This window comes from Triticum dicoccoides, chromosome 6B (assembly GCF_002162155.2).
Source record: "Triticum dicoccoides isolate Atlit2015 ecotype Zavitan chromosome 6B, WEW_v2.0, whole genome shotgun sequence".
Classification (NCBI taxonomy): domain Eukaryota; kingdom Viridiplantae; phylum Streptophyta; class Magnoliopsida; order Poales; family Poaceae; genus Triticum; species Triticum dicoccoides.
The window spans coordinates 98,966,900-98,994,777 of NC_041391.1; the positions used below are offsets into that span (position 1 = coordinate 98,966,900).

Below are 27,878 nucleotides of genomic sequence, written 5' to 3' on the forward strand. Positions count from 1 at the left end.
CTTATGCGTGGTCTCCTACTGGATTGATACCTTGGTTCTCAAAAACTGAGGGAAATACTTACGCTACTTTGCTGCATCATCCTCTCCTCTTCAGGTAAATCCAACGTAGTGCTCAAGAGGTAGCAAATACCTAGTTCAATCTCGTTACCGGCAAGTCTCTTTACTTGTTCCGTAATACATCATCCCTCAACTAACTCATTAGTTGCAATGCTTGCAAGGCTTAAGTGATGTGCATTACCGAGTGGGCCCAAAGATACCTCTCCGACAATCGGAGTGACAAATCCTAACTCGAAATACACCAACCCAACAAGTACCTTCGGAGACACCTATAGAGCACCTTTATAATCACCCAGTTATGTTGTGGCGTTTGGTAGCACACAAAGTGTTCCTCCGGTAAACGGGAGTTGCATAATCTCATAGTCATAGGAACATGTATAAGTCATGAAGAAAGCAATAACAACATACTAAACAATCAAGTGCTAAGCTAATGGAATGGGTCAAGTCAATCATATCATTCTCCTAATGATGTGATCCCGTTAATCAAATGACAACTCTTTGTCTATGGCTAGGAAACATTATCATCTTTGATTAACGAGTTAGTCAAGTAGAGGCATACTAGTGACACTCTATTTGTCTATGTATTCACACATGTATCATGTTTCCGGTTAATACAATTCTAGCATGAATAATAAACATTTATCATGAAATAAGGAAATAAATAATAACTTTATTATTGCCTCTAGGGCATATTTCCTTCAGACTCCCACTTGCACTAGAGTGAATAATCTAGTTCACATCACCATGTGATTTAACACTAATATTCACATCTACATGTGATTAACACCCATAGTTCACATCGTCATGTGACCAACGCCCAAAGGGTTTACTACAGTCAATAATCTAGTTCACATCGATATGTGATTAACACCCAAAGAGTACTAGGGTGTGATTATGTTTTGCATGTGAGAGCAGTTTAGTCAACGGGTCTGTCACATTCAGAGCCGTATGTATTTTGCAAATATTCTATGTCTACAATGCTCTGCTCGGAGCTACTCTAGCTAATTGCTCCCACTTTCAATATGTATCTAGATTGATACTTAGAGTCATCTGGATAAGTGTCAAAACTTGCATTGACGTAACCCTTTACGACGAACCTCTTGTCACCTCCATAATCGAGAAACATATCCTTATTCCACTAAGGATAATTTTGACCGATGTCCAGTGATCTACTCCTAGATCACTATTATACTCCCTTGCCAAACCAGGGCAGGGTATACAATAGGTCTGGTCCATAGCATGGCATACTTTTATAGAACCTATGACTGAGGCATAGGGAATGACCTTCATTCTCTTTCTATTTTCTGCCATGGTCAGGATTTGAGTCTTACTCAATTTCACACCTTTGCAACACAGGCAAGAACTCTTTCTTTGACTGTTCCACTTTGAACTACTTCAAAATCTTGTCAAGGTATGTACTAATTGAAAATCTTATCAAGCGTCTTGATCTATCTCGATAGATCTTGATGCTCAATATGTAAGTAACTTTACTGAGGTCTTTCTTTTGAAGAACTCCTTTCAAACACTCCTTTATGCTTTCCAGAAAAATTCTATGATCAACAATATGTCACTCACATATACTTATCAGAAAGGCTGTAGTGCTCCCACTCACTTTATTGTAAATACATGCTTCACCGCAAGTCCGTATAAAACTATATGCTTTGATCAACTTATCAAAGCGTATATTCCAACTCCGAGATGCTTGCACCAGTCCATAGATGGATCGCAGGAGCTTGCACATTTTGTCAGCACCTTTAGGATCGAAAAAACCTTCTGGTTGCATCATATACAACTTTTCTTTAAGAAATCCATTAAGGAATGTAGTTTTGACATCCATTTGCCAAATTTCATAAAATGTGGCAATTTGCTAACATGATTCGGACAGACTTTTAAGCATCGATACGAGTGAGAAAAAACTCATCGTAGTCAACATCTTGAACTTTGTCAAAGATCTTTTTCGACAAGTCTAGCTTTTTTAGATAGTAACACTACTATCAGTGTCCATCTTCCTCTTGAAAATCCATTTATTTTCTATGGCTTGCCGATCATCGGGCAAGTCAACCAAAGTCCACACTTTGTTCTCATACATGGATCCCATCTCAGATTTCATGGCCTCAAGCCATTTTTCGGAATCTGGGCTCATCATCGCTTCCTCATAGTTCGTAGGTTCGTCATGGTCAAGTAACATGACCTCCGGAACAGGATTACCGTACCACTCTGGTGCGGATCTTACTCTGGTTGTCCTACGAGGTTCGGTAGTAACTTGATCTGAAGTTACGTGATCATCATCATTAGCCTCCTCACTAATTGGTGTAGGAGTCACAGGAACTGATTTCTGTGATGAACTACTTCCCAATAAGGGAGCAGGTATAGTTACCTCATCAAGTTCTACTTTCCTCCCACTCACTTCTTTCGAGAGAAACTCCTTCTCTAGAAAGGATCCATTCTTGGCAATGAATGTCTTGCCTTCGTATCTGTGATAGAAGGTGTACCCAACAGTTTCCTTTGGGTATCCTATGAAGACACATTTCTCTGATTTGGGTTCGAGCTTATCAGGTTGAAACTTTTTCACATAAGCATCTCAGCCCCAACCTTCAAGAAACGACAACTTTGGTTTCTTGCCAAACCACAGTTCATAAGGCGTCGTCTCAACGGATTTTGATGGTGCCCTATTTAAAGTGAATGCAGTTGTCTCTAATGCATAACGTAAGATACATCATAGATCGCACCATACCCAATAAAGTGCAGTTACGACGTTCGGACACACCATTACGCTATGGTGTTCCAGGTGGCATGAGCTGTGAAACTATTCCACATTGTTTTTAAATGAAGGCCAAACTCGTAACTCAAATATTCTCCTCTATGATCAGATTGTAGAATCTTTATTTTCTTGTTACGATGATTCTCCAATTCACTCTGAAATTCTTTGAACTTTTCAAATGTTTCAGACTTGTGCTTCATTAAGAAGATATACTCATATCTGCTCAAATCATCTGTGAAGGTCAGAAAATAACGATACCCGCCACGAGCATCAACACTCATTGGACCGCATACATCGATATGTATTATTCCCAACAAGTCAGTAGCTCGTTCCATTGTTCCGGAGAACGGAGTCTTAGTCATCTTTCCCATAAGGCATGGTTCGCAAGCATCAAGTGATTCATAATCAAGTGATTCCAAAATCCCATCAGCATGGAGTTTCTTCATGCGCTTTACACCAATATGACCTAAATGACAGTGCCACAAATAAGTTGCACTATCATTATTAACTTTGCATCTTTTGGCTTCAATATTATGAATATGTGTATCACTACTATCGAGATTCAATAAACCATTTATATTGAGTGTATGACCATAGAAGGTTTTATTCATGTAAAGAGAATAACAATTATTCTTTGACTTAAATGAATAACCATATTGCAATAAACATGATCAAATCATATTCATGCTTAACGCAAACACTAAATAACATTTATTTAGGTTTAACACTAATCCCGGAAGTATAGGGAGTGTGCGATGATGATCATATCAAACTTGGAACCACTTCCAACACACATCGTCACTTCACCCTTAATTAGTATCTGTTTATTTGCAACTCCCGTTTCGAGTTACTACTCTTAGCAACTGAACCAGTATCAAATACCGAGGGGTTGCTATAAACACTAGTAAAGTACACATCAATAACATGTATATCAAATATACTTGTGTTCACTTTGCCATCTTTCTTATCCGCCAAATACTTGGGGCAGTTCCGCTTCTAGTGACCAGTCCCTTTGCAGTAGAAGCACTCAGTTTCAGGCTTAGGTCCAGACTGGGGCTTCTTCACTTGAGCAGCAACTTGTTTGCCATTTTTTTGAAGTTCCCCTTCTATGCCTTTGCCATTTTCTTGAAACTAGTGGTCTTGTCAACCATCAACACTTGATGCTCTTTCTTGATTTCTACCTTCGCCGATTTCAACATCACGAAGAGCTCGGGAATCATTTTCGTCATCCCTTGCATACTATAGTTCAGCACGAAGTTCCAGTAACTTGTTGATGGTGACTAGAGAACTCTGTCAATCACTATCTTATCTGGAAGATTAACTCCCACTTGATTCAAGCGATTGTAGTACCCAGACAATCTGAGCACATGCTCACTAGTTGAGCTATTCTCCTCCATTTTTTAGGCAAAGTACTGTTAGGGGTCTCATACCTCTCGACACGGGCACGAGTATGAAATACCAATTTCAACTCTTGGAACATCTTATATGCTCCGTAGCGTTCAAAACATTTTTGCAGTCCCGGTTCTAAGCCGTAAAGCATGGTGCACTAAACTATCAAGGAGTTATCATACCGAGCTTGCCAAACGTTCATAACGTCTGCATCTGCTCCTGCAATAGGTCCGTCACCTAGCGGTGGATCAAGGACATAATTCTTCTATGCAGCAATGAGGATAATCCTTAGATCACGGATCCAATCCGCATCATTGCTACTAACATCTTTCAACATAGTTTTTCTCTAGGAACATATCAAAATAAACATTGGGAAACAACAACGCGAGCTATTGATCTACAACATAATTTGCAAAATACTATCAGGACTAAGTTCATGATAAATTAAAGTTCAATTAATCATATTACTTAAGAACTCCCACTTAGATAGACATCTCTCTAATCATCTAAGTGATCACGTGATCCAATCGACTAAACCATAACCGATTATCACGTGAAATGGAGTAGTTTTCAATGGTGAACATCACTATGTTGATCATATCTACTATATGATTCACGCTCGACCTTTCGGTTTCAGTGTTCCGAGGCCATATCTGCATATGCTAGGCTCATCAAGTTTAACCTGAGCATTCTGCATGTGCAAAACTAGCTTACACCCATTGTAGATGGATGTAGAGCTTCTCACACCCGATCATCACATGGTGTCTGGGCACGACGAACTTTGGCAACAGTGCATACTCAGGGAGAACACTTTTATCATGAAATTTAGTGAGAGTTCATCTTATAATGCTACCGTCAATCAAAGCAAAATAAGATGCATAAAAGATAAACATCACATGCAATCAATATAAGTGATATGATATGGCCATCATCATCTTGTGCTTGTGATCTCCATCTCCGAAGCACCATCATGATCACCATCGTCATCGGTGTGACACCTTGATCTCCATTGTAGCATCGTTGTCGTATCGCCAACTATTGCTTCTACGACTAACGCTACCGCTTAGTGATAAAGTAAAGCAATTACAGGGTGATTGCATTGCATACAATCACTACAAGAAATATGTCAACTTGTGACCTTTTGTCAGTGACCCTGGAAGAATTGGTCATAGATTTATGACCATTTCAGACCAATTGGTCAAAAGCTGTTCGGGGGGCTCCAAACCCTAAACCATTGTGACCATTTTGGTCAGAAAGGTCGTAATTTCCTTACACGAAATGGTCACAAAGCAAACAGTGCTAGTCCGCTGCCTTATTTCTAGTTGTTAATGACCAACATAGATGGTCATAGCCTTGTAGATTGTGGTGGGTTGTGATGACTAGGCACCATCTCATCAGTTTTGCCTATGTGTCATGTCCATGTGGCAGTTTTTGCCCTAGGTTGTGAAGCAACCTATATTTCTGTTATTCCAAAAATTCCCAAAAAATTCTCATAAATGTTTTGGATCATATCTTCATCAAATATGTCAAAAACATTCCTTGCCTAGTTCAAAAATAATTCAAAAATATTCATTTTCCTATTCTATTCAAAGCAGCACTTTGTGAAGGAAGTACCACTTTGGCATGTCCAAATGGTATCCATTTTCTATAGTGCTTTCCTATGCCCAAATAACCATCCTCCACCAAATGCTGGCTCAATCCATTCATTATTTTGAGCCCAGCTTCAACATTCGTATTTATGTCCAGTGTGGTACTTTGTAAAGCAAGTACCACCTAGGCTCCTCCTTTTGAGCTGAAAATATGTGAAGACGGTCTTCTTAGTAACAGATCATCCTCAGCCAAAACTTACGCCCATTAGCCATGTGCATTTCCCGTACCGCTAATCAAACACTTGGCTGCTAGTTCATGTTTGAGCATCGATTGGTCTCCTCGTGAGAATCTTATGTTGTAATTTTCTTCCTAGCACCAACCTAGGGAGTGCCCAACTCACTAGACATGCCTAGGCTGCCCAGAACACATGGCAACGCCACGGTCACGCGGTGACCACGCGGCGGGCATGCGAGTTTACGCGCTCTAGAGTTGGGGCCCTCGGCCACCGCCCAAACCTCGACGTATCGCCACCAAACCATGTATTTATGATTAAATAGGTCCTTATGTAACTAGAAATGATTTTTGGAAAAAATAAATAGCAAACTATGAGGCAGCTGCAGTTCAAATTTGACCCGCTTCCAACTGAATCGGCAGAAATTTGTCTTTTTCACGAGAGGTGGATCAAAACAATTTACACTAGACCATTTTGTCAATTGTGCATTAAATATGGCCTAGTATTTTATAAAAATGATTTGGTCCAATTTTGCAACAATTATTTGGTAGTTCCTTCACAAAAAAACCTCCTTTCGGGCACTCGAAAAATGGAAAATGGTTTTTTCGTCCAACGAAAATGAAAACTTCCTTAGGCAACATTGTTTGCTATTCCAATATGCACCCTTGTGCACAATATGAGATCATTTGAACAAACTATGCCATGAATGTGGCCATAAGATTGATCATTTGGCTTGAAAGCCATGAATCTTCACACTTGATAGCTCATTTCTGAGAACACTTTTTAAAAACAATTACCGTATTACAAGTTTATTATTTTTCCTGGAAACTTGGTCACATATAACGACACAATGCGAAGGTTTTCCAATTTTTTGATTTTTTTTTTGAATTTTTTATGCCCGTTTCAAAATGCGGTCAAAACGGCGGGCTTGACCGTTCCTAGCTAGTGGTTGAATCTTGGAATTTTTTGGTGTTTCTATGATTAAATATATACTTTTGTACCTAGAAATGATTTTTGGAAAAAATAAAGAGCAAACTATGAGGCAGCTACAGTTCAAATTTGACCTGTTTCCAACTAAATCGACGACAATTTGTCTTTTTCATCAGGGGTGGATCAAAAAAAAATTCACCCACCCATTTTGTCAATTGTGCATTATATATGGCCTAGTATTTTAGAAAAATGATTTGGTCCAATTTTGCAACAATTATTTGGTAGTTCCTTCACAAAAAAACCTCCATTCGGGCACTCGGAAAATGAAAAATGGTTTTTTCGTCCAAAGAAAATGAAAACTTCCTTAGGCAACATTATTGCCATTCCAATATGCACCCTTGTGCACAATATGAGATCATTTGAACAAACTATTCCATGAATGTGGCCATAAGATTGATCATTTGGCTTGAAAGCCATGAATCTTTAGAGATGATAGCTCATTTCTGAGAACACTTTTTTAAAATAATTGTTGTATGACAAGTTTGTTATTTTTCCTGGGAACTTGGCCACATATAATGACACAATGCGAAGGTTTCCCAATTTTTTAATTTTTTTTTAATTTTTTATGCCCGTTTCAAAATGCGGTCAAAACGGTGGGAATGACCGTTCCTAGCTAGTGGTTGAATCTTGGAATTTTTTTGGTGTTTCTCTGATTAAATAGATACTTATGTACCTAGAAATGATTTTTGGAAAAAATAAAGAGCAAACTACAAGGCATCTACAGTTCAAATTTGACCCGCTTCCAGCTGAATCAGCGGGAATTTGTCTTTTTCACCAGAGGTGGATCAAATCTTTTGACACCCAACCATTTGGTCAATTGTGGATTAAATATGGCCTAGTATTTTATAAAATTGATTTGGTCCAATTTTACAACAATTATTTGGTACATTCTTCACAAAAAAACTCATTTTGGGCGCTCAAAAAATGGAAAATGATTTTTTCGTCAACAGAAAATGAAAACTTCCTTAGACAACATTGTTTGTCATTCAAATACGCACCATTTCTTTCTTGTCACATATGATGACACAATGCGAAGGTTTTTCATCTCGAGGAGGTGCTAGAACTGGCGAATGCTACAACTAAAGCATGTAGGGGTGATGCCGGCGGTGAGGCGGTAAACTGCGGTTGTGCGCGACAGCGCAACGATGGGAGGGTCAACGATGTGTTCTATCTAAGGGAGAACAAGGAAGATGGGGAAGAAAGTATAAAGTGGGAGGTGAATCAAATGGTTAGAGATGAAAAAATCGTAGGGTCACGAGGCGATCGACGGAAACTTAGGCCGATTGACTGGCACCTATCAGCCGCCTTTTGGAAAATGGCGTGATCCAAATTTGCAACACAGATTTGTAGGCATTTAAAAAACCCAGAGATTTTTGAGTCCAAATTTTGGATATTCGAGCGCGAGACAGCCGGCCAATGAGAAGCGAGGAACCACCTCCACGCGGATTACCAAGTTGGACACGATCTAAGCCATCCACCACGCACCCATCCAACGGTGGATCTTCTGAAATACCAAAACCCTAATCCACCTACCCACCCACCCTTTCTTTCTCCAGATCGGATCGAGGCCGCCCCGCCTACTCTCCCTCGTCTCCGCCATCCCCATCCACCACCGCCGCCACCATCCCGATCCACCACCGCCGCCACCAACCCCATCCACCACCGCTGCCCCCACCCACCGACGACCTCGTCTCCGTCACCCCCCTCATCTCGTCTTCATGGCGCGACCATGGCATCCCCCTCCTCCTTCTCTGCTAGGGTTAGGATTTCCGCCTAACCCTCCCTCGATCTGGCAGCCGTCGGCTGCTCCGGTCGCTTCGCTGCTCCTCCTCCACGCCTACCTCGTCCGCGTCCTCCCACCGATGGTGGCGATCTCCGCGCGGACCACCCTGGCACTGACGGAGTGCATGGCGCGCCCCAGCTCAGACATGAGCCTCGGGCGGTCGATGCAGCACACCAATGCCCTGACGCGCTTGGCGTCCCAGCGCTCCTCCTCCACGCCCACCTTATCGCTCTCCCCCGGCACGGCCACGTCCGCCACCACGCAGCCGTCCGCATCTTCCCGCAGCACCCGCACGTGCCGCACCACCTCGCCGAGCTCACCTAGGAGGCCGACGGGAGGAGGCTGCGTAGCATGGCAAGTTGGGTGTTGATGCACTGCCACTGCTTGCGCTCCGCCTCGCTGTGGCTCCACCACCGGTGCAAACTTCCCCTCTGTGGCCGCTGCGGCGCCATCCTCCCGAGATCCCGACCATGGTGAGCCTACCCCTCATGCCTCTCCCCCTACCCCCTCCAAATTTCTCTCTTAATTTCTGTGTCTCTCTGTAGGTACCCCAAACGTGAGGGTGGAGCGTTGACCGGAGTTAGGAGATGTGGTTGGACAAGCGCGACGAGGATCGGCAGTAGGTCAGCAGACACCGCTCCTGCTATATATGATAAGCTGCTGCCAATGTTTGTTTGTTTGCGTTGCTTGTCACTCTGCTTGCATGCTCTGGATGAGATTGAGATGAATGAGGCAACTTGGTATGAGACTGGATGCTACATTCAGACGCCAACAGCCATTAGCTAGCGCCAACCAAATCAACCATATTATGATGTATGGCTTCAGTATCATGTTGTGCACTGTAACAATAGTCTCCAGCTTCATCTAGCTATCTACTGTATCTAGTAGGAGTACATTTGAACACCAACCAATAGCCGTAACCAAATCAATCAATCAATCAATCTAAAGAAGGCATCATATCCAATAGCTGCTGCCTGTAGATGTGCTTCTTGTGGTGTCATGTGCTTCTCCTAAACCTGTTATGTGTGTTCTGTAGTCTCTAGCCCCAGTACATGTGAACTATATGTTGTGGTGTAAATCATTTTCATTCTATCTTATAAACGTGTTTCTTCAATAGCTATTTCTGTTCATGTCTTGTTGTCACTGATGTTAGCATTTAGTTTGTCTCAAGTAAAAAAAATACTGAAAATACAGTGTACAAATCAGCCCAAATATGTGAGCCTCGGTTCTGAAAACTAAAGAGTTCATATATTGGTAGATAGACTGTGATTTAGGATATGCTAAACAGAAAGGTTTATAAGATGGAACTCAATATCATGACTTCACTTTGTCCTTTAATTTAATATGGTTAGAACTACCATGGTTTTTTAAGTAGTTGGGGCATTAAGAAACAGTATGCTGGATGTTTGGCCTTGCATCCGTCCTTCCATGAATTCATGCTTGTGCATTGCTAGTTATTGCTTTTTTTGCAGGTATTCTTCTTCCTCGATCTGGTGCAGTAGCAGCAATTCAAGGTCATTGTCATGGAGAAGCAGCCATATATTTTTCTTCTTATTCTTCCCTGAGATGACATGAGATGAGGTTTGTTTTCCTCAAGGGCAAGGTGCAGCAGCTCGATTTGATTTGATGTGATTGGATTCAGTTTCCTCATGCCTCTCTGTTTGCATTGCAGGCTCTGTTGGTCGGTCTTCAATTCTTCATGCTGCTGCTGCTGCTACTGCTACATGAGGACCCTCTCCAATTCTGCATCCGTCGCGGCCGCCGCAGCTTCCACCTCTACCCGGCCGCATCCGCAAGTGTAAGCTCCCCCTCCCTCCGTCCAAGATCTCTAGGTCTGTTGTTGTCATGCGCCATGTTCTTGATGTTGCGCAACCTCATGTGGATGCCATGAACGGAGCTGCTCCTGCGTGCAGATTGATTCGCCGCATTAGTATGCGGTTGTTGTCTCGCCGTGGTTGTTCAAATTGAGATGTACCCAGTTGATTCGTCATCTCGGGTCATAAATTTTTCTGCATTCCCTGTTGCTGTAGCTTGTTGGATGCATAGTTTGATCTTCCAATGGGAATTATTAGTGAATCGTGATGTCTATGGTCACGAGAATGGTGATGTAGTAGCTGGTATGCTTGATGCGTGTATGTCCATCTCTTTACTGTTTTGCTAGAACCATAAATCCTGATGCGCATGATGATCATGGTCTGGTTTGTTAGATCTATTCTGCTGGTGCTTAAAATTTGACATGCCTAGATTCTAAAACAAATTTTACAGCATTCTATGTTGTAGCCAAACACTTGCTCTTTATTTTATATTAAAACCATGGTATTGTGTACCTGCCAACTACGAGTAAATTACTGAAGTTTTTAATACTTTGGTTTTTTGATACTTTGCTGTTCGATTTATTTTTATTTTGTCCCTAAACATTTTGTTCTACAATGTGCAGATGCTGGCATTTCATTCAGGACAAAGAAGTTGGATGAAGCATAGTTTTACCTCATTGAGCTAGTTCTGGGAGTCACGAACTCCTTGTAGCAGAACTTGTACGTGTGCTAGTTCTGGGAGCTAATCCTATTTGTGTGTTATATGATGTAGCAGAACTTGTAGGGCTCCTGTGATAGACTTGGGCTGTATGTGTGTTATCTAATTGTAAACTTGATGTTGATCACATTTTTATGTATGTTATATGATGTAGCAGATTGCTTCCTGCTGTTATTTGAAATATTGTGTCTGTTTTTTGTATTTGCATATTGAAACATGACCTTGACAGTAGGGTCTCACAAACTAGAACGTCACATTTGGGACCCAATTACCAGAATTTGACAATTGGCATGCGTTAAAAAAAAGAGAAACAATGGCTACGGCCCAAAAATAAAAAGGCTATAATGTTGGGCTAGGCCCATGAAATCGACCAAAAATTGACATGAAAAAAATATATAAAAAGGCCGAATTAATGGGCTCGGCCCATGTAAAATGCCCAATTGGACCGGGCTGAATCTTGTGCCACGTCAGATTGCCACGCTGGATGCCTACGTGGCCTGGGGAGGTTGCTAGTGACCAAAACGCCACAGTAGGAATATTTTGGTCGTAAACGTCTTTGACCATTCCAAAAGAAAGGTCGCTATAGTTAGTTTACGACGGCCATCTTTTGACCTTCTGTTTTTGGTCACAAAAAGGTCGTAAATGGAAATTTGTGACCTTTCAGTGACCAATAGTGGTGGTCACAAGTTGACATATTTCTTGTAGTGAATAAAGCGACAACCATATGGCTCCTGCTAGTTGCCGATAACTCGGTTACAAAACATGATCATCTCATACAATAAAATATAGCATCATGCCTTGACCATATCACATCACAACATGCCCTGCAAAAACAAGTGAGACGTCCTCTACTTTGTTGTTGCAAGTTTTACGTGGCTGCTATGGGCTGAGCAAGAACCATTCTTACCTACGCATCAAAACCACAACGATAGTTCATCGAGTTAGTGTTGTTTTAACCTTCTCAAGGACCGGGCGTAGCCACACTCGGTTCAACTAAAGTTGGAGAAACTGACACACGCCAGCCACCTGTATGCAAAGCACGTCGGTAGAACCAGTCTCGCGTAAGCGTACGCGTAATGTCGGTCCGGGCCGCTTCATCCAACAATACCCCTGAACCAAAGTGTGACATCCTGGTAAGCAGTATGACTTGTATCACCCACAACTCACTTGTGTTCTACTCGTGCATATAACATCAGCACATAAAACCTGGCTCAGATGCCACTGTTGGGAACGTAGTAATTTCAAAATTTTCCTATGCACATGCAAGATCATGGTGATGCATAGCAAAGAGAGGGGAGAGTGTGTCCAGGTACCCGCGTAGACCGAAAGCGGAAGCGTTAGCACAATACGGTTGATGTAGTCGTATGTCTTCACGATCCAACCGATCAAGTACCGAACGCACGGCACCTCCGAGTTCTGCACACGTTCAACTCGATGACGTCCCTCGAACTCCGATCCAGCCGAGCTTTGAGGGAGAGTTCCGTCAGCATGACGGCGTGGTGACGATGATGATGTTCTACCGACACAGGGCTACGCCTAAGCACCGCTACGATATTATCGAGGTGGACTATGGTGGAGGGGGCACCGCACACGGCTAAGAGATCCAAGGGATCAATTGTTATGTCTATGGGGTGCCCCCTGCCCCCGTATATAAAGGAGCAAGGGGGGAGGCGGCCGGCCTAGGAGGAGGGCGTGCCAAGGGGGGAGTCCTACTCCCACCGGGAGTAGGACTCCTCCTTCCCTTGTTGGAGTAGGAGAGAAGGAAAGAGGGGGAGAGGAAGAAGGAAAAGGGGGCTGCACCCCTTGTCCAATTCGGACCAGAGGGGGGGTGCCTCCTTCCTTTTGGTCTCTCTCCTCTATTCCCATATGGCCCAATAAGGCCCATATACTCCCCGGCGAATTCCCGTAACTCTCCGGTACTCCTATAAATACCCGAATCACTCGGAACCTTTCCGATGTCCGAATATAGTCATCCAATTTATCGATATTTATGTCTCGACCATTTTGAGACTCCTCGTCATGTCCCCAATCTCATTCGGGACTCTGAACTACCTTTGGTACATAAAAACACATAACTCATAATATAACCGTCATTGAACTTTAAGTGTGCGTACCTACGGGTTCGAGAACTATGTAGACATGACCGAGACACGTCTCCGGTCAATAACCAATAACGGAACCTGGATGCTCATTTTGGCTCCCACATATTCTACGAAGATCTTTATCGGTCAAACCATATAACAACATACGATGTTCCCTTTGTCATCGGTATGTTACTTGCCCGAGATTCGATCGTCGGTATCTCAATACCTAGTTCAATCTTGTTATCGGCAAGTCTCTTTACTCGTTCCATAATACATCATCACGCAACTAACTCATTAGTTGCAATGCTTGCAAGGCTTAAGTGATGTGCATTACCAAGTGGGCCCAAAGATACCTCTCCGACAATCGGAGTGACAAATCTTAATCTCGAAATACGCTAACCCAACAAGTACCTTCGGAGACACCTGTAGAGCACCTTTATAATCACCCAATTACATTGTGACGTTTGGTAGCACACAAAGTGTTCCTCCGATAAATGGGAGTTGCATAATCTCATAGTCATAGGAACATGTATAAGTCATGAAGAAAGCAATAACAACATACTAAATGATCAAGTGCTAAGCTAACGGAATGGGTCAAGTCAATCATATCATTCTCCTAATGATGTGATCCCGTTAATCAAATGAAAACTCTTTGTCTATGGCTAGGAAACATAACCATCTTTGATTAACGAGCTAGTCAAGTAGAGGCATACTAGTGACACTCTGTTTGTCTATGCACTAGTAGAAAACGGAGCTTTAGCGCGGGTTCGTAAGGGCCTTTAGTGCCGGTTCCATAACCGGCACTAAAGGGTGGGCACTAAAGCCCCCCCCCCCTTTAGTACAGGTTCGGCACGAACCGGCGCTAAAGTGCCACCACGTGGCGTGAGCTCGCGCCCTGGTATGGGGGACCTTTAGTACCGGTTGGTGTTACCAACCGGTACTAAAGGTTTTTTTTTGAAATTTTATTTTTATTTTTTTTTCGATTTTTAATTTTTCTGAATTATTTGATGATTTAGTCTCTAATCACCTCTCTTAACTGCTCAAGTGTGGATCACTCATTCTAAATCATCTAACTTCCCGACCGGTCACCCATCCCTCTCACTACTCTAGCCCGAGCACGCTTAACTTTCAGGTTCTATTCTCCTTCGCTTCCGAGTCTGCACTTGTTGTTTTCCTGATAATAGTAAGATGTCAATCCTATTAACTCTCAGGAGTTTAGCTTGAGCATGAAGTCACACATTTCATCGTTTGAGTTTGAAACTATTATTCTAAAAAAACAGTAATTATTTAGTAACGCTAATATTTCTTGAATAAGTTTGACCATAGTTTGACCACAGTTTGACCATAGTTTGACCAGATTTGACCAAAATTCAAAAAAATTGAAATAATTATTTAGTAACACTAATATTCTTGAATAATTATGTAGTAACATTAATACTTCTTGAATAAGTAGTTTGACCAGATTTAACCAAAAAATTTAAAAAAACTGAAATTTAACCATATCTTTTTTTCCTTTTGGAATTTGAGGATTCTAAAAAATTCCAAACAGGCCATAGGCGGTCTCCATCGGATGCGGATTTTCGTGCTGAATTTTTTGATATATTATACATTTTCTTCCGACATCGTATGCAAAAGTTATAGCCGTTTTACATTTTCCCTACACTTTTTGAAAATTGCCCTATAGTGCCAGTTTGTGTCACAAACCGGTACTATAGGTCAGACCCCTTTAGTACCGGTTCGTGCCACGAACCGGTACTAAAGGTTAGACCTTTAGTACCGGTTCGTGCCACGAACCGGTACTAAAGGTGATCGTGGGGCCCCGGCCTGACGCCAGCCTGCCACCACCCCTTTAGTACCGGTTCGTGCCACGAACCGGTACTAAAGGTTCAACATGAACCGGCATTAATGCAAATCCGTTCGAACCGGCACTAATGGTATCATTAGTACCAGGCCAAAATTAAACCGGCACTAATGTGCTTCACATTTGACCCTTTTTCTACTAGTGATGTATTCACACATGTATCATGTTTCCGGTTAATACAATTCTAGCATGAATAATAAACATTTATCATGAAATAAGGAAATAAATAATAACTTTATTATTGCCTCTAGGGCATATTTCCTTCATGATGATCTTGTTAGATCGGTTTTCTTGCCAACTGATGCAGAGGCAATCTTGAGAATTCCAGTATGCACAAGCAACGTTGACGACTTTTGGGCATGGCATCCGGAGAAGAAGGGAAGGTTCTTGGTGAGCTCAGCTTATAAGTTCATGATTAAAACGAAGATCACCAGAGAGAACTGGCTCGAAGATAGGAGTGGATCTTCGAGTAATGATAGAGAAGAACATGATTGGACCTCGCTTTGGTCCCTGACAGTACCATCCAAAGTCAGGGTTTTTCTGTGGCGTCTCGCCCGACACTCTCTGCCGACAACAGACGTCCTCAGCCGGAGGAACATGGCTACTCGTGATGCGTGCCCACTGTGTGGCTCTCCCGATTTGTGGAGGCACGCGCTTGTGTCATGTTCTACGGCTCGCTGCACCTGGGCGTTGTCTGATCTTGTTCTCGTTGTGTAAGATGGCGGAGAATGGCGATGCAAGTGCCAAGAACTGGTTGTTTCGCATGAATGAGGATTTGGATCACAAGTTATTTACAAAGCTGGTTGTGACTCTATGGGCAATATGGTATGCCAGAAGGAAGGCCATCCACGAGGGGATTTTTCAGTCCCCAATGCAAACTTCTTCGTTCATGATGTCTTATATCAACGAGCTGCAGCAGCTTGAAAAACCTGTGAATGATCATATACAGACTGCAGCGACGAGTCGAGGGACAAGGAGATGGCTAGCTCCACCAGAGGGGATGGTGAAAATCAATGTTGATGGAGCAGTTGCGCGACATAAACGTGGAGGGGCAGTTTCTGCGGTGTGCTGAGACCAGACGGGACTATATCTGGGTTCTTCGGCGGCAGTCTTTCGAGGCATTACCGATCCCACAACACTGGAAACTTTCACTTGCAGGGAGGCGTTGGCGCTGGCTCTGGATCTTCATCTGACAAACATGAAGGTCGCTTCGGACTGCAAGGGCGTGGTACTGGACATAAACGAGGGGACGGGTGGTCCGCATTCAGCTATTGTACATGAAATAACGCAGCGGAGGAGCTCCTTCGATTTAGTCTCTTTTGTTTTTGAGAGTAGAAACAACAACTTCGAGGCTCACAATCTCACCAAGTTGGCTTGTAATTTAGATGTAGGTCGACATGTTTGGTTGGGAATCCCCCATGACCAGACTCGTGTACCTATGAACATTTCTATCATCTAATAAAGTAGCGAGATTTCTTAAAAAAATAATAATAATGCAACTACGTTTTTCGGGCTCGGAGATGTAAAAAAGCAATTGTTTATACATCTACATTATTTATCGAAGATGCTCTTAGTGTTCCGGACTCCAATCCATCAAAATATTAGACGTTTTGAGTTCAATTGTTATGGAGGAGTACTTGTCTCTGATTTAGTAAAGGGAGTAGGTGTTTTTTTCCTTTTGGTTTCGGCAAGGGCACCTCCTACTACCTGTCTCAGCCTCTCAGGCCTATCAGCCATTGGCCCTAGTAACCAAACCACCGAGCCGCCGCCGTCGCCCGAGGCACCGCCTCCGACGAATCCCCACCCACCGTCATCCTGGTACCATAAAGTCCCACCTCCACTTGCCCTTCAGCGACCGCTGTCTGATTCCCGGTTTACCGCATCTGACGACGAAGGCGACGGAGGCCAGGCGAATCCCCACCTCGCCGTCACGCTCTGTCTCCTCGTTGTTCGCCGAACTGTGATCTTGAGCTCGCTACTCTCTGCGGGTTAGTTCTGTTGTTCGATCTCTCGGATTCGGTTCAGTCCTGCGGAGGAGCGCCAGCACTCGGATTTCTTGCGGCAACCCGTTCGATTCAAAGTCGGAACCTTTTCTGGGAGTGGCCTTGTCGGAGTCCAATTTCCGGCAGAAGGAGACATCCATAAGTACGCCCAAGAGCCTGCCTGGCCGTGCCCTCCGTGTGCCCCATCCAGGATTGCAACCTTCCAACGACCAATTGTTCTTCTGAAAGTGCCGATTTATCTCCAATGGGCGGTACCTGTAGCGTATCCAAGGTATCGAGTCCAGCCATCCACAGAAGGAATCTGCGCTCTCTAGTCTTCAGAGTGCTTGGGCTGCTAGGTCTTCTTCCTCCCGGTTTGCCGAAGAAATTCCTCAAAGAAGAGCACATCCATGGACCTCTGACGGAGGCTGCAGTTGCTGGATTGCCAGAGCTGCCACAGGATGTCCTGATGTCCATATTTGCACACCTGGAGATCCCTGACCTGATGCGTGCCTGCTCCTTCTGCTCCTCGTGGCGCTCCGCGTATTCCAGCCTGCGCAACCTTGAGCAGTACCAGCGGCGCCAGACGCCGTGCCTCTTTTACACATCTGAATCTGCTGGTGAGAGCGTACAGCCTCGTGGAGAAAAGGTCATACAAGTTGACTCTCCCGGAGCCACCCATTCGCAGTAGGTATCTGATCGGGTCCTTGAATGGCTGGCTGATAACTGCAGATGAGAGGTCCGAGATGCATATTGTCAATCCCATCACATCTGAACAGATCGCTCTCCCCTCGGTGATCACCATCGCGCAAGTGACACCAGTTTTCGATGAAACAGGTGCCTTATGTAAGTACATTTACTCTCGGGACACGGCGGAGCACCGTAGTACCACTGATCCTCAAGCCGTTGATCTTGGCGAGCTGCCACAATACCTCCAGAAAAAGGCATTTGTATTTTATGATGCATCCACAGGAGGCTACATCGTGGTGCTTATTCATGATCCAGATGGCCAACTCTCATTTGCTTGGTTAGGGGATGACAAGTGGACCTGGCTGAAACCACGTTGTTTTTTTCAAGACTGCGTGTACAAAGATGGTATGTTATATGCAGTGGCATCGCTAGGAGAAATTTACGCCTTCGATCTCAAAGGCCCTGTGGTCGCAACGAAGTTAATTGCAGCCTGGGCAGATATCTTCAGTTGTCCAACATTTTACATTGTTCATGCTCCATGTGGGGATCTGATGCAAGTTTTTAGATCCCAACATGTGGTTGACTGTGATCCATGTGCTGACACTGCAACGCATGTCCACTATACCTCTAAGATCAAAATATTTGAAGTTGTGACTATGCCTGAAAAGGATGTGGGAATAAATAGCTTGAAGGATCATGTGTTGTTGGTTGGCCAGAACCAATCACTTTGTCTCTCTGCTGAAGAATATCCACAGTTGAAGGCAAACAATGTGTATGTTACCGATGACCACAAGTATCTAACTTTTTACAAGAATAACCGGCGTGACATTGCAGTTTTTGACCTGGCAAATAACAGTAGTGAGGAACTTGTCTCCCCTCCACTTTGGTCCAACTGGCCTACTCCCATATGGATAACACCTAGTCTTACAAAACCGTATCCAACATTGGATAATCTATGAGTTTTTCTTCATGTCCAGATAATATAATTGTATAGCAGATGATGTAATGCAAATGTTTTATATGGAAAAGGGAATAAATTATGATCATTGATTGGAGGACATTGCAGTTGGTGAGAGTTAAGGGTTAAAATCCAGCTCTAAGGTCTGCATCAAATGCTGCATGTTCCTCTGTTGCTTCAAATGGGTGGCATGTGTAATAGATAAGCTTGAAATGTATATGTTTTTTCTTCCAATGCACCTTAGTAGCTTGTTTATGTATATTATACTGTGGGGCTTTGTTTTGACAATGCTGCATATTACTCTGGCACTTGCCTCTTATTCATCAAGGTGGAGACTAAACGACATTTTGGCCTATGGAGAATCTAGGCCTGTAGATACAACTGTACAGGAATTGTTCTGAACAAAAGCCTCCGGTGAATGGAAACCAGATGACCTTGAACAGATTTGGATAAGATGCATTGAAAACTGTCACTCCAGCACATTGCAACAGATGCTTTTTGACCATGGTAAACTGGTATAGCTCGGGCAATGTGAAGGTGAACATATCTTGTGTTATTTTCCCCGGTTTGAACATGGATCAAACTGAAATGGGTTCCTTATCATGTATACATTGCTGTTGAACTACTTGTAATGTTTCTCGCCAAAGATAAATACACAGAGCACATTGATCAGTTCTTTTATTGTATATTGTTTCAACATATCTATTAGTTTGATCTTGAGACATATCGCACCTATTTGGCAGAAGTGCATCAGACACAATTTCTCTCTTGTTTGGCCTTGGCCTCCAGCTTCTTAGCTGGAGCCACATCCACTAGGTTACAGCTAGCTTCACACATACCTTAAAAAATAATGCTAGTTTTGCTATAAAATGGGCTGAATAATATGCGCAAGTCATTACCAGATAGGGAAGTATTTCTAACAATTGCAGCTTCTTAAGAAGAATATTAACATCAAATTCTGAAAATAGAATGTGGACACCATATCAAGAGACATCCTCAGCATCCATCTTCTTATATATGTAGTTGAAGGTGCAAAGTTCCATCTTTGTAAAGTGTGAGCTTTTCCTGGAATTTTAATTATATAATATTGCTCACCATAGTGAATTGTCTAAATTGCTGCTTCAATGTAAGCCAAATGAGTGCAAACTAGATACTCGACCGAGTATTGTGGGTTAAGGTCTTGTGTGGTTTTTCTTCAGACCTCTCAAAGTCGAAGGGGGGGGGGGGTGGATTCTCTTTATTCTTGGTCAGCTTTCCACATGTTTGAAAAGAAAGAAGTTCATGCCATTGAAGTAAATTTGGTGATGATCTTCATTTTTCAGGCTGCACATTTGCATCCATAGCATTTGAGGAACGTGGCATAATATCCCGAGCTCAAAGATTTTTTAGCAGCATTAATTCAACTGAGACAGTACTGAGGTGCAGTGTGGAAGTCAGAGTGGGCCTACTACATGAACTGATATCTGCTGACATTAGGGGCTGTCCCTATATTAAGAAGAACCGAATCTGATGTTATCAATTGAACAGTGAACGACTAAGGGGAGCATTGAACAACTCAAGGAGAAGTTTAGATTATTGTGATGAATTAAAGAGAGAAGGATTACAGTCAGCTTGGGTAAATCTGGGAATATAGAAAGCTAGAGGACTAGAAGTTCCCACACAGATGTCAAAAATATCAATGACAGATGAGCAAAGGTTAGAGAGTGCTTGGCTTTAGGTTGTTAAAAAAATATACACCTCCCATGATAAATCGAGCAAAACCTTATAGAAACCAGGTCCTGCCGCAAGTTGTTGGCAGGTGGTAACTTCAGCTGTTACCACCTGAGCTATTTTACAGCATCTTGTTGACTTAAAAGGATACAAGAAGAATACATATCATTGGACAACAAGAATCAATGAGCTATTTTTATGTCTCTTTCTTTCTTGAGTCTATCTTCCTAGTAGCTGTCATTTTGGGAGAACCAACTGCGCTTGCGGAGCTAATCATTGCTCCTTCAACAGTCCATAACTATACTGAAATATGTGGAGATCCAAATGTCTGACGACATATCTTCTGTTTCTTCTCATATAAGGAACAAGCCTCAGTGCACAAACCTACAGGAGATAAATAATTCAGGTTAGATGCAAAACATTGATAAACTAGTACCCATAGTATTCATTGAAGTTGCTAGAAGAACATGGGTGGGGGAGGCCTGAAAAATCTGCCATTGAATTCAGAGTTTTCTCATCGCCACCGGAGCCCAGCCTCACATCTTTTGAAATATTCTGTTGCCGGCATCCGACACATATACCAAATTCTCAGCAGTGACTTCTCCTGGCTTTGCTCATCCTGCAAAGCACGAATCAAGCTTAAAATACAGTGAATGGGCGGTGTTACTTTAATTAGTTAAACTATGCTGACAGTAAGACGTATTTCTTGTGTTCCACTTCCACATAGACACAGCCCCTCCAAACTACTGACATCCTGGACACTGCCGGTTTTCGAGTTTTCTTGCTGAAACTGTTCACTTGGCACTCGAACTTCACGAAGACTGGATGGGTTTCCACATATCAAGCCATTGGACATCTGGAAAAAAATGTTATCTTCTAATTCTGGAGCGCAAAGGAGAACCTTTACGATCATGCCACCACATCTATCCTTGGTAAGAATTCAGTTTTTCAATACTTAAAGAAAAGGAGCAGTTGATCTTCAAATGAGCACTCACATTCCAAATGAAACTAAGGAGAAGACACCTCCTGGGACTTTAAACAGAATCACATGGTACCACATGTCCACAGAACAGCATCGGGACGAATGGATGATCAGTAAAGAAAACACATAATACTTCCTTGGCACTTCTTACCACGACCTGCAGGTTTCGCCCCAAAGCAGACCTTAAACAGAAATACCCATCCTCAACAATTCTCCTAGAAACAGTCAAACCTACGGTAAACTGTGAACACATGATACACCTGTAAAACTCATAACCAATAAGTGAATGTCACCATGACGAAGCCGACACTTGTCACCATCTTCCCCAATGTGAATAACATTCCAGCAAACACAGTTCATTCAAACAAAGTAAAGATAACTTCTGCAGTAGTTGCATCACATCATCCAAGAAACCATTCTCTCAACAAAATGGATGCACCATGCACACAATCTGTTGTTTGACATCGCTCTCACACGACATGTCAAACCCATCATCCAAGAAAGGCATATAATAGTTCATCTCTCTTTAGCTTTACTAGCAGACTATCTGGTTCTTGAATCTCAGGCAATAGTTGTAGACACCTTCAGCTATTGCAAATCTTCTCAACAGATTGTACCACACCCTTCCTCGACAGAACCTGTCATTCCGCATCTCCGGCTTGGTCTACATTAAAAATAAGAACAAAAGTTAGTATCGATTATCACATAATTTCTTTCAGCATGCACATGACAGGAATCACCTTGCCTCCCAAATACTTGTGCAATAGGATGTGTGCAGCTGCTGATGTTCGCAGCTGCAGAATCTAATGTAACATAATCGCTCACTGCATTTTTTTTTTGAACGGTCACGGGGGGAGATGATCCCCACCTGAATATATTGCTCAAAAAGCTGCCAAAGCCAAGAGTCACCCCTTAACTTCCCGTTTATAAGGGAAACAGGATCGAAAACCTAAACAAATTGACCCCGTTTATAAGGGAAACCGGGCCGAAAACCGTACAGGCAACAAGGTTACAAAAGAAGAGAGAAAAAATGACGCACATCAATAACTGAAGAAGAGAAGAAAAAGGACGCCCCGGACAAGGGATGACCTAGCTAGCAGACCAAACGACCAACACCATGGAGGCACAAGTAGAAGAGGGGTGTCATCTAAGGATCACAATACCAAGACTAAGCAAGCAACCTAACACACCGCACCAGCGTGCATACCGAACCTCACGACACTACTCAGGAGCATCCACAACCAACGAGTGACAACACGAACCTTGACTGGGAGCTCCGCCACGGGAATTCGGGACGATTAGCAAGTTGGGGAGGCATCTTGCGTCGTCGAAGAGCAAAGATGAACCGGAACAACACCAATAGCACTAAGCTCACAGCAGCACAATGGCCACCGTGGGAGGGGCTTGAACATGCACAACAACATGGCCGACACCGGGGAACAACACCGAAGACGAACACCAGACGAATGGATGGATGACGGTGACTGGCTCGACGGAGAGACAAAAGTCGATGATGGGATGGCTCGATGGAGAGACAAATGTCGATGATGGGACGGACGGGCGTAGGTGAGAGGATGGAAGCATGGGTTTTCGCGATACCTTCAGGAAGGTTGAATGACGCCCACATGCGCCATCATTGCAGGACTTTCGTCCAAAACCATAGCTGCACTGAACTCCACAGCAGCGCCTCCAAGACGATGAAGCGGCGCCGCGAAGGCATCGCCGTTGCTGCTGCTGGCAAGTAACCAGCGAAGGGATTTCTCCCGGAGACAGAGAGCCGAAGGTTACATGGAACTGTGGCCAGGGGCAGCGCTAAACGCGGCTGACACGGGCACACACCAGACGCAGCTGAAATGCCCGGCCGCGAAGGCGACCAGACCGGGGGTGCCGGAGCCGTATGGCCCGCCCGAGGCAGGGGAACCACGACAATCCACCCAGCACCCATGAGCATGGATCTGAGGCAGGGGTGGTGTGGGCGACGGTGGACGCATGCGCCATGCCAGCGGCGGCGCAGCCCAGCCTGGGAGGCATAGAGCAGCAGGACGCACGACACGCCGGAGTGGAGTTTTGCCCGAGCGGAAGGATGCGGCGCACGGGCGCAGAGGTGGAAGACCCCGAGCCAGCCTGATGACCACCGCGGTTGGGGGCCACGCACTGAACGAAGGGGCGCCAACTGACTTACATCTCCACGCGGTAGTGATGCATTTCTCCAGGGCTCTTCAAAAAAAACATACGGCGCACAACTCATATCCGAGTGGAAGCTTCATTCTAGCTTCACAAAACTCTTCATACCTCCTCTCATTCTGGTAAGGATCCTCATCCTTGTCAACCTGTTAGAGCATCTTCAGCCATTCGGCCCTCCAGGGGATTTGAGATAGCGCCTCCTGGGGGCGAACCGGCGATAATTTCGGCATTGGGGCCGATCGGGTTCCCAGCCACCGCCCTCAGGTCGCCCTTAGACGCCATTTTTTAAAACATAAAATCGGCCAAACATGACACAATTTCGTCCAAACTAAGCGATTTCATTGATATTTGTACAAAAACTTAAAAACACAAACTAAAAACGACAACTACGCCCAGCCACCGCCGCCTCCCGCCTTCTACATGCCGAGGAGCTTGTAGAACCGGGTATAGTCACCGCCGTCATCGTCGAGACGTTGCCGTCATCGTCGCCGCCGTGCTGGCTATCGCTACCGTCCCTGCTGCTCCCCTGACCAGCGTTACCGATGCGCGGGGGGTTGGACGGCCCGGGAGCTTCCTCGTCGTCGCTGTCGAGGATGACGACGCCGCCCTCCTCGCGTCCGCGGCGCCGAGCGACGATCTCCTCCAAGGCCCGACGCTAGCGCTCCATCTGCTCGCGGACATAGTCTTCCTTAGCCCAGTTGAGGGCGGTCTCGTCGGCGGCGGCCATGGTCTCGTGCTCCTTCACGGGGAGCAAATACGGCTCGGTCTTCGGCCTGACGAGGCGGTAGGAAGAACGAGAGGGGTGGACGCCCTCGTTGATGACGAGGGCGCCGCCGCCGGTGCAGCGCCCAAGTGGCGTCTCCTGCGGCCCCGGCTTGATGGGGCGAAGCGCCAGCGAGCCGGAGGAAAGAGAGCCAGAGCCCGATGACGACGAGATCGCCGTCTCCATGCGCCTCGGCGTCCAGGAGCTGCCGCGGCGGCGAGAGAAGGAGGGGGGCGCCAAGTAATCCAGGCGCGGCGTGTTGCCAGCCTCGATGTGGTCGAGGACTGCCTCGAGGGTGCAGCCTGGGACGCCCCGCCATCGGCACCGCCCCTCGGAGTTGTGGCGGCCGCGGGGGCTCGACGCCGTTGGTAGCAGCGATCTGCTCCTCGTGGCGCCGCTCGAAGTACGCGTCCACAACGCATTTCTGCTGGGGGCATACCTCGTCTGGTTCCGTTGCGGCTCCGGCAACGAAGACCGGATGCGTGCGATTTTGGCGCGCCGAGCATCTCCGGTGGGCGCGGGCGGCACCGGGACGCTTCCTTCTCGACAGAGCTGAAGAGCAACAAAGGAACAAAGTAGGAAACAAAAGAACAAACTAGGAAACACAGTTTTTCACACAAGTACAATCCTTGGCAAGTTACTTGGCTGAAGAGCAAGTATTTACTCACTAGATAAATAGGAGCCGGAGGGAAAACATCGGGGCGCTTCCTTCTCGACAGAGCCTCTCTGCCAAAGGTGTACATAATAGCCTGACCCCGTGTAGGACGCTTGGGCGGTGGGTGATTGTCTTGGTGCCCAGGAAGCTGTAGATTATTTGCAATCAATGATATGTTTACCTCTTTGATTTAATGGGTGTATAGAATTAAAAAGAAGGCAGATGGCTTCATTGATAGGTATAAAGCAGGTCTAGTTGCAAAGGGCTTTAAGAAACATTATGATATTGATTATGAGGACATTTTTAGTTCTGTAGTGAAAGCTGCAACCATCAGACTTGTGTTAGTCATTGCCAGAGGCGGAGCCAGGATTTCTCAAAGCTTGGAGCTAAAACTAACCAACTAAATATATCGTCAAATTAATACTACACACACCAACGTGTGTTATAAGTATAGCATAAAATCACATTCAAAACGAAATATAAATCCATTACTATCACGAGAGGAAATTCCGTAAAAACAAATAGTTAAACAAAGTGCATCATTGCAAACATGGTTTGGTACCAAATTACCGAAGACTTCCTTAATTCAAGTCCATCATTTCTTCACCGGCAATAGTAGCTAGAAGGGCCTGGATCTGCAAACATAAAATCAAGTATTTAAAATCAAGACATTGGACATAGACTAAATCAATTGTTCATATGAACTTTGCAAAAAAGAAAGAACATATCATACCATTTACGCAAAGTCCACGAGGTAGTACCCCTTGCGTTTCCTCTTTTTTTTGATAGCATTGTATAATATTAATATCATCAATGCTTGTAAGTACATCACGCTCAACTGATTGGAAAGATTAAATTGTACCGGTCCTCTTCATTTTAGACTTGTAATCTCCTAACAACAATGAAATAAGAACTATGTAATATGATTTAACACCACCAATTCATCGAGTTTGCATGATATAAAAGGAACTAGGGAAAATAATTAGACGATACTGAGTTGAGTATTGTTGAAGATACTCAACTAATTAGATGATACAGATTTAGAAAAAATTAATTGCTGGAATGGCTGATGATATAGAAGGATTTCTAATTAATTGAGCAATACCGTATTACCTGTGCCGCTGTAGGGCAGTGTGTGCGTGCATTGTAATTTAGGAATACTTCGAGAAAATCAGAAGAAGGAGAGGCAGGTGGTCAGGACGCCGGACCGGGCGGCGGCGCGGCAGCAGGCGGGGAAAGGCGGTTGACGACTGACGAGGGCGGCGGCAACTAGGCGAGGGTTTCTTGATCGGGAGAGGTTTTTTTTCCTTGGCAAACGAACGACAGATCGAAGCATCGACGTACTGCGCCATTGATTTTCAGTTCGATCGATCGACTTGACTTGGGCTAATGGCCTGAAGCCCTTTACGTGAAGCCTGGGGCTAATCTTCTATCTATCTCGAATTCTCAAAAATTTGCTTCTATACTACAGGTGCTAGTTGGGCCACGCCTGGGGCTACAGGCAGGGTGGACACGGTCCGGTCCGGTCCGGTCCCTGACCGAGCCATGCTTTGGACCGGCCGCGGCCGGTCCGGTCCGGACCGGACCGAAGTGGCTGGCGGTCCATATTTTCAGGACCGGACCGGCTGCAGCAAAGCTTGGTCAAGACCGAGAGGACCGACTGGACCGACTGTATATGTATCCTGGGAGTGCGCTGGGAGGTTTTTGACTCTGTTTAGCCACTGTTTAGTCGTCCTTTTATATTCTGTAAAGCAAATGGACCAAGAATACAGCATATATGAGACAAATTTTGAACATTACGAATCTTTGTTTCGAAAGACGATGGAATCGACAGTAAGTAAGCAAGTTTTGCAATAGGTTTACAATGACAAGCTGAAGAATGGACGAAAGATGATAAACGAAAATTTTGGAATTCAGTACCTACTGCTAACAATGGTGTATTCAACACTCAATAGATCAGTGCGAACTGCTAACAATTCGGTACTAATTGTTGAAAATTTTGGCACTGAATACCTCTGTCAGAGATAGGATAAAACAGAGGAGAGGACAGAGGAGATCGAACAGGTGTAGGGGAGACGGCGTGCAGTTGCAGGCACATCCTCCCCCTCCTCCAGCTTCGTGGTCATCTCTGATCGACAGCAGCAAGACGGCGAGGAGGTGGTCGACGACGGACAGGTGGAGACGGCGGCGGCCGACCCTCAACTCGACGGCGGGCAGCTGCTCGCGCTGCGCTCCCTCCTCTTCTCCTCCTTCACTCCAGTACTACGGCTTCGTGGTCTACGGCGAGGTGGTTGACGACCGCAGCACCAGGAGGTGGTCGACGACGGCAGCCGCCGGAGGCGGCGCTTGACCGCTCGGGGTCGGGGGAGGGGAACGGATGGCGTTGAGCACTTGAACTCTCTGCTTTGCCTTTATTCCTGTCCGTGCTGGGCTCTATATGGGTTGTTGTGGGCTCTGGCATGTGAGCTGGGCTAAATGTCGCGGTCCGAACGAGCGGACCGAGCTTTGACCGGACCGGACCGAGAAAATTTCGGTCCAGTTTTTAGGGACCGGACTGATGACTTTTTTTAGCGGGCCTGGACCGAGCCGGCCTGCACCGAGCGGGCCGCGAGCCGGACCGAAGGACCGGACCGTTTCGTCCACCCCTACAGCCCCAGTTGCCCCAGGCCCAATTT

General features: G+C 44.8%; 1 protein-coding gene and 2 pseudogenes across 1 annotated transcript; 1 reads left to right on the forward strand and 2 right to left on the reverse strand.

Moving 5' to 3' along the window:
* Window positions 1-8,856: 8,856 nt before the first annotated feature.
* On the reverse strand, window positions 8,857-9,254 carry LOC119320839 (annotated as a pseudogene).
* An 8,171-nt stretch (window positions 9,255-17,425) lies between these two features.
* On the forward strand, window positions 17,426-18,942 carry LOC119326293 (annotated as a pseudogene).
* Window positions 18,943-24,102: 5,160 nt separating this feature from the next.
* LOC119322050 lies at window positions 24,103-27,583 on the reverse strand. Its single transcript, XM_037595558.1, has 5 exons — window positions 27,217-27,583; window positions 25,937-26,095; window positions 25,766-25,838; window positions 25,217-25,351; window positions 24,103-25,100 (listed from the first exon to the last, which is right to left on the reverse strand). The coding sequence occupies exons 4-5, from the start codon at window positions 25,289-25,291 to the stop codon at window positions 24,441-24,443; spliced, it is 735 nt and encodes a 244-aa protein (XP_037451455.1). The 5' UTR covers window positions 25,292-25,351; window positions 25,766-25,838; window positions 25,937-26,095; window positions 27,217-27,583; the 3' UTR covers window positions 24,103-24,440.
* Between the last annotated feature and the right edge of the window lie 295 nt (window positions 27,584-27,878).

Coding starts and splice junctions, on each gene's coding strand:
- LOC119322050 (XM_037595558.1), bottom strand. CDS start 25,291: ATGTACACCTTTGGCAGAGAGGCTCTGTCGAGAAGGAAGCGCCCCGAT. Junction 25,101..25,216: donor CTCCGGCTCCTATTTATCTA/GTGAGTAAATAC, acceptor GTTGCTCTTCAG/CTCTGTCGAGAAGGAAGCGT.